This window comes from Blastomyces dermatitidis (assembly GCF_000003525.1).
Source record: "Blastomyces dermatitidis ER-3 genomic scaffold supercont1.2, whole genome shotgun sequence".
In the NCBI taxonomy this organism is placed as follows: domain Eukaryota; kingdom Fungi; phylum Ascomycota; class Eurotiomycetes; order Onygenales; family Ajellomycetaceae; genus Blastomyces; species Blastomyces dermatitidis.
The window spans coordinates 3,805,059-3,812,669 of record NW_025544775.1 but is presented as its reverse complement, the minus strand read 5'-3'; the positions used below and the strand labels follow the sequence as shown (position 1 = coordinate 3,812,669).

Sequence of the window (7,611 nt, the reverse complement as noted above, 5' to 3'; positions counted from 1 at the left end):
TTCTAAACACAGAGATCAAAATGTGATAGAGATAGTAAGAGAGAAGTAGAGATAGTGAAAGTGATAGAAGAGACTGTAGAGTAGTAGAGATAATGATGATGATAGAGAGGCTAGAGAGTGGAAAAGGTGATAGAGAGGGGTGATAGAGGTGGTAGAAATGGGAGAGGTGATAGAGATGGTAAGAGAGGGGTAGAATGGTAAGATGAGAGTAGAGATAGAGAGTGGAAGTGATAGAGAGTGCTGCGAGGCAGTAGAGGCAGTGGTGGTGGTAGAGGTGGTAGGGGTGGTAGGGGTGGTAGAGGTGATAGAAGTGGTAGGGGTGGTAGGGGTGGTAAGAAGGGGTATGAAGTGGAAGTAATAGGGGGTGCTACGGGGCGTTAGAGGCGGTGGTAGGGGGTAGATAGAGTGGTGCAATTGGCAGGCGCCACTACATATCCATGGATGGATTTGATGGGGTGCATGTGATATCATGTGAGGGCACGTTACAGGGCATTTTACTCGGAAAAGTTGGTTTTTCTATAATATATAGAGAGATAAAGTACATATATGGATGCGTGCAGTGGTCGATCGTGATGAGGCGGAGCCAATTTGAAGCAAAGTTCCTCCTCGAGTTAAATACCTTTCATACTCAGATAAGTCCTTCTGTAACTATTCATAAGCGAACGGATGCGATTCGCAATTGGGAAATTTGTTTGTTAGTTTGCGGAATCGGGATCGCTTCTGGCGGATAATCCTCATATTTTGATGTGTCGCATAGTTAACTAACGTTAGAAATTATTGTTCTCCCAAACACCAACAAGTGCCAAACACCCGCCCTTGCAATCAAACCGCCTACAAGACCTACAAGTCTGCAGACCCCGTCCCGCCTTTCCTCGTGTTTGTACGGTGATCATCGTGGTGAAGTTCCGGGGTCCTCGTATCGAGTTCATAACTAATGGCTTTTTTAAAAAATAAAAATAAAAATAAAAATAAAAATGCGATGGCTATTCCGAAATGGGCCGTGCTGTGCATAAGATTGATAATTATTATTGTGCTTTCTGATGATGATCTGTGTCTGTGTCTGTAGGAAGCGACCCGCTGCAAAAACTGCGGATATTGAATCAGTTCATATCATTACTCTGTACATAGTATGTTACTGCTGCTATAAAGGGAGTAGCTGCGCACAAGCCCGAGTGAGTGCGGGAGAGCAGAAAAGCACACACGAAGGATTTTCCCCATATTACCCTGTTATAGCGATTAACCTCGCCCCCTCCCTTTCTCTAAGAAAAAGGGATCTAACTCCTGAGAAAGAAAAAAGTTGAAACATTTGATTTTTTTTAGAAAGATAGGATCAGATCAACCAAGCACCAGCGCAGAGAAACCCGCCGCCCTGGCACACAGGCTATTTCTAATAAAATATCAATTATCATCTCTCTGCATACGAGCGCCTGGCACAGGTTCGTTCATCACTCATCGTCGTCCCAATCGATTGGGGCGTATTGATACATGTATGTACATGTACCTTAGATAACTAGTCCTATCTACCTAGTCTGTTTGATCGCGTGCGCTTGGTCTGGTTTGAGTTGTGTTGGATCAATTGACTTTGCATGTGGATGGGATCTCCATCTGTCAATAGCACTTTTAACAATTGAACAATGTTCTCCAACTTTCCTCACGTCACGCGAGTCTGATTAGTGTCAACCAAGGCTAGCTCTCCTGTGTGTATTCCAGCTCCTCTTCCTCCAGTGTTAATTGGTGGTGAATCGTGATTGAGCTCCTTTGCCCCAGTAGCTGACAGATAGATGACGAAAGCTTACAGAGTCAGCATCCGGACGGGGCACTCAGAAGTCCGAACTCGTGGTGGCGCTGTGTAGACTACTCTGACTGCTGAAGAAGTGTGACATCGGTGTTAAGAGCAGCAGTTTGGAACTTGTTTCATTACATGAACGTGGCATACGCAAAAAAAAGAAAAAAAAAAAAGAAAAAAAAAAAAAAAAAACCACAGGCAGTCATATTGTGGCACATCTGGGAAGACAACCTGCCTCTACTTTTTCTACCTAATCTCAGCAGAGAAGGAAACAAGGAAGATTCATACGCTGCGTACACAAGTGACACAACTGGAAGAATCGAAGGATAGCACAACTCCACATGCGCCTGCTAAGTGGAGTAATTTGCCTCCAACCGCTTCGTTCTTGATATTCTCTTTTTCTGTTCCGTTTTCACGCACTTCTCTAACTCCTAGTTACCTCAACGGGAAGTATCGATCGTACCTAGGTATCCGCGTTACGTTACCTATTATTAGAAAGGTACACGCGAACTGATACACAGTTGAATACTTTTGATTATTATTGTAACAACCTTAGGTAGTATGAAGAACACCCGTGCACAACCCAACCCTTAACTTAAGCATTTCCCCCGAAATACCCGCGGCTTGGCAATGACGAAAGTGGCTTCATAGTTGTTGTGCTGTTTCAGGGATGGCGTCGGCTCGGGTGGAGCTTAACTACCAAGTTACCAAGATGTTTTCTGTGGGGGAAGGGAAGGGACTCAAGGGCGACAGGGGCCATTTCCTCGAAACCAGCCAATGGGAGGGGAGGCGGCTATGAGAAAAATTCTACAAGCTTAGATAATATTCTTGGCTTACACAAAAACTCGACTCCCCGTCAAGTGATTGGTCGGACATTATTTAGGAAGGAAATTGATTGGTTTTCTCTTCTGTAAACTTGTGTGTGTCCTCACATGTCTGTGCAAGGTTTGCAAGGTTTGCAAGGTTTTTTGCAAAGTTGCAGTCCCTTGAACCTCGGAAGGTTGGGACTGAGTTCCCTTTTTGAGTTTAAGATCCATCGGCCATTTTAACTCCCTGTCTATGATTGGCTGGGGATATGCTTACCAATGGGATTGAGTTCGGGCTCTCTGATGGTTCCTTGTCTTTGGGAAGTACTTGAATAAAGTTTGAAACTTTTACACTAGTCTCAAAGTAGTTTGAAGTATGCACTGTTGATCGTTTGTTCAGTAACTACTCCGTACTCCGTAGATGCAACCTTTTTCTCTCTCAATATTTTGTATATCACCTCTCTGCCTCTGTGACTGCAGCCATCTAATAATAGATAGATTATAGAGAATACTCTCATCTATTGAATTCCATACTGCTTTTGAATAAAATCTGTGGATTATTTTGAGAAAAATGTGTGAGACAAATGGGATAATGACTCCAGAGTTGCATTTTAAGCAACCATGTGGCTCTACTCCGTACAGCGTACGCAGTATAGCTTCTGACTACTAACTAATTGCTGTGGGGTTAACTTATTTTGAGACTAGTGTAATTCGCTATAGTTAAGCTATATACTACTATTATGCTGTAGCACAACATTGTTCAGCTAATAATTACTTTCCTCTTGTTTCTTTCCTCTTTTCCTTTTGTCTCCTGTCTTCTTTTGCTTCCCCTAACACCCTACGAGGCGGCGCAGACCCTTACCTAGCTTTTTTTGCTTTTTCTTATGCTTTCTTTCCTTTTTGCGCGCTTTTGCATCCAATGACAAAGCTGGGCAGTTCCTGTAGTTTTTTAACTTTTTGCCCCTTCCCTTGCTTGATTTCTCCCTTTCCCTTATTATCCCTGTATCCCTGTATCCCTGTATGTATCACTTCACCCTTCACACTTCACCCTTCACACTTCACCCTTCACTCCACAGCCCACAGCCCACAGCCCACAGCTCACAGCTCACAGCGCTTCCTCTATCTCTCTTCCCTCCCGCATTACTCTTTTTGGTTCTTGGTGCATTCGATACCTCGGCCTACTGATACTGAAGAAGTATATATAACCCACGACCCCATCCTGTTCTCGGGATAATCTTTCTTGTATTATTATTTCTGGTGGGCCTCACATCCCCTGTTCTTGAATAGGCTGGGTTGTACCGGTTGCAAGCACATATATCGCATGATATATATATCTCTATATATACATACATACCATACCCTTGAGCTTCTCCACATTCTGTGTTTTGACTTTAAATTGCACAAATTTCACCAGGTGCCTTATACACCTTGATTCCCTATATACTTCCTGTTGTTTGTTTGTTTTGTTTTTTTTTTTTTCTGTGAGTGATACAGAAAACGGGTTCTACTACTACTACCCACATCCGACAAACCAACTTGGGGGCCCCGCATACGCATACTTTCGTGCTCCGTCAATTGGATAAACCCTGAGCAGCAATCTTGATTGGTATCTGATTTAAGGCTGTGGTCTATCCATCCCAAAGCAACAATCCAACAACAGCCCCCACCCTCGGGATTCCCAGAAGCAGCAATATTTCACTCCAGCAGGTAGCCTGACGCCAATTCACGCATATGTTCTGACATATCCAGCCCTGTGCGACACAAAAACGAGTCGTCTATATCTATCTATCTACCTACCAATCACTAGAGCAAACCCCCCCAAACGCGCGTTCATGTTTCTCTGATAGACTCAACAATCATACACCTACTACATCTACAACTCCTCCACCGGCCTTTCCAAAGCAACAGCGCCCAACGCAGCTTACATCTAACACCAACCCATCCCCCCCCCAAAAAACCAAAAAAAAAAAAAAAAAAAGACAAGCAAAACCGAAACCATGCCGTTCTTCGTGAATCCTTTGAAGAATAACGACCTCTCGTCCTTCCCTGGCGTTGTGGTGCCTCTGGCGCAAGCCCAACACAAAAACCCCGCCTCCCCCACCAACTCTGGAGACGGAAAATCGGACAATGTAGCAGAAAAGGGCTCTTCGTCTTCCCTGAGCGACCAGCAGTACTCTGGCTTGACTTTGGATGCCATCAGAGCTGAGGTAGAGAGCGATGTGGCAACATCGGGCAGTGATACCGCATATGATCGTATGTTTTGCTGATATATTACATGTTTTTCTGTGCTTTCTTTTTCTCTCTCCATGTCACTCTCAAAGCAAACTTCCTCGATTTGGAAGAGAGGAGGCCGGCCTACTTTTATCACTCAAACTTTACCATAGGCCCGTCCATTTGTCGCTCCCCTTGTCCGGTTTTGGTTCATAACAGGGGGCCCCCTCCTCCCCTGACGCGACCAGGATAGCTCGCTTTATCTGTTTTTATGTTTGTTGAAGATGATGGATCTAATTCTTTTTTTTTTTTTTTCAATCGCTGCTTATAGGTAAATCAAAAGTGATTAACTTGGCTGTCCAGGATATTGGAATGGGAAAATATCAATGGCAGTTGTTTGTTCTCTGTGGTTTTGGCTGGTTGGCAGACAAGTACGTTGAGATTAAACATTCCCCCCCCACCCCTTTGCTCTCTTTTCTCGACTTATAATATATATTGTGGAAATTGGCCGGCTAATAACTCATTTGTTTTGAACTGTATTGCAGCCTCTGGTTACAGGTATGTTTTACCATAACCGTCATCTGAAGATTGTTTTTTTTTTTTTTTTTTTTTTTTTTAAGCGAATACGAAAGAAACTCAGGGGTTAAAAATATATATGGATAGGCTAACAAGTCCTCCCCGTTTGTTTGTAGGGCGTTGCTTTGACATTACCAAGTCTTTCCGTGGAATTCGGGATTGACGAGTCCTATGTCCGCTTCACAACCTGCTCGCTGTTCGTTGGCTTGTGTGTTGGAGCTGTGGTCTGGGGTACCGCGTCGGACATGATCGGTCGTCGTCTCGCGTTTAACCTGACCTTGCTCATCACTGGTGTTTTCGGCCTTGCGTCGGGTGGTAGCCCGACATGGGTTGGGTAGGTTAAGCAAACAAAAGCAAAATTCCCGTTCTAGCTCTCAGGCTAGGGTCACAAAAAGTGAAGTATAGAAACTAACGTTTTTCTTCTTTTCTTTTCTTAGTGTCTGTTCGATGTTCGCATGTCTAGGGCTGGGAGTTGGTGGCAATCTGCCCGTTGATGGCGCATTGTTCCTGGAATTCCTGCCCTTTGCTTCGGGCAATCTCCTAACAATGTTGAGTATTTGGTGGCCCCTTGGTACCCTTGTCGGAAGGTAAATATATACATATACATATATTCTTATCATTGGGTTCCCCCCCCCCCCCCCAGTTTTCCTGGGCTTCCCTTGCAGAAAGCTAACAGTGATGATCTACTCCAGTATGATTGCCTGGGGCCTCATCCCAAATTTCTCGTGCGACCCAGCAGATCTACTTTGCACAAAGGAAAACAACATGGGCTGGCGTTATCTCGTCATCACCCTGGGCGCCCTGACCTTCGTCATGTTCCTCTGCCGCTTCTTCCTCTTCCATCTCTACGAGTCGCCCAAGTTCCTTCTTTCCCGTGGCCGCCAGGAAGAAGCTGTGGCCACCGTCCATGCCATCGCGTATAAGAATGGAGCCAAGACTTGGCTGACCAATGAAATCCTGAACGAGATTGGCGGCCACCCTGAGCAAATTTCTCCTGATCAGCAGAAATTGTCGAATTCGGAGATTGTTAGGAGGCAGCTGTCTAAGTTTTCTGCGCAGCGGATTGCGCCGCTTTTTGCGACTAAGAGGATGGGGTTTACGAGTATGTTCCCTTCGTTATTTTATGATACTAATGAGGAAAGGAAAAAATAAGGAAAAAGGGTGGGGAAGAAGTAGTTATTGTAGCTAACGTATTTCTTAGCTGTTCTCCTTTGGTTCTGCTGGGGCACCATTGGCATGGGATATCCCCTTTTCAACGCCTTCTTACCCCAATACCTCGGGAATAGCGGAGAAACACCCGTTTCAATTGGTATGTTCAGAGCCTCCAGCCATACCTATACCCTCCCACAGTTCTTCAAAATCTCCTTATGAGAGGATCCAAAAATATGCGTATACATATATATACATTCATCTCCAACCCAACCAACTAAGCAATACCCAACCCCCCACACAGTCTACCGCAACTATGCCATAACCGCCATCGTTGGCGTCCCCGGCTCCATCCTCGCCTGCTACACCGTCGACATCCCCTACGTCGGGCGCAAGGGCACCATGGCCATCTCCACCGCCCTTACCGCCGTCACCCTCTTCTGCTTCACCATCTCCGACGACCCAGACGTCCAGCTCGCCTGCTCGTGTCTGGAAGCCTTCTTCCAGAACATCATGTACGGCGTGCTCTACGCGTATACGCCGGAAGTGTTCCCCGCGCCCAACCGCGGCACGGGCACGGGCATCGCCAGCTGCATCAACCGCATCTGCGGCCTGCTGGCGCCCATTGTGGCTATTTATGGCAGCTCGGGCAACCCCAAGGCGCCGGTTTATGCGTCTGGGGGCTTGATGCTTGCGGCGTTTGTGGCGATGGTTTTGTTGCCGATTGAGACGAGGGGGAGGGCGAGTTTGTAAAGGGTGGTCGCTGGTGTGAGTGTTGTTAAAAAGTTGAAATGAAAAATGAAAAATGAAAAATTGGTGCGTTTTTGTATGTGATCAGATGCAGCGATGGTGTTGGTTGTGTCCACTGAAACTGTGCTGGTAGTGGATGGGGGAGGGATGAAAATTTAGATCTTATCTATCTTTTCTCCTCATTTCCCCCTTTTGTTCATGTTTTATGGTTTATGTTTTCATTGTTATAACTACATGATATATCAAACTTTCCTCGCTTTATACATCCATACATATATATATATACTCAAGCTACGGTTAACGGATATGATGATTTGGGGGTGGGGGGGGGGG

At 45.4% G+C, this 7,611-nt stretch overlaps 1 protein-coding gene across 3 annotated transcripts; it reads left to right on the top strand.

The window, feature by feature from the left end:
- Nucleotides 1-3,049: 3,049 nt before the first annotated feature.
- Nucleotides 3,050-7,611, top strand: BDCG_01836 (sugar transporter; the record flags this gene model as incomplete). Of its 3 annotated transcripts, XM_045417385.1 has the most annotated exons (8): nt 3,050-4,845; nt 5,135-5,234; nt 5,349-5,361; nt 5,496-5,713; nt 5,817-5,966; nt 6,072-6,481; nt 6,581-6,688; nt 6,833-7,611. In XM_045417385.1, 8 exons carry the CDS (start codon nt 4,590-4,592, stop codon nt 7,279-7,281), a joined length of 1,704 nt encoding a protein of 567 aa, XP_045274215.1. In that variant the 3' UTR covers nt 7,282-7,611. The 3 variants fall into 3 exon arrangements, with proteins under 3 accessions (XP_045274215.1, XP_045279773.1, XP_045279774.1); XM_045417386.1 differs by having other exon boundaries at nt 3,368-5,234; XM_045417387.1 differs by having other exon boundaries at nt 4,590-4,845; nt 6,581-7,572.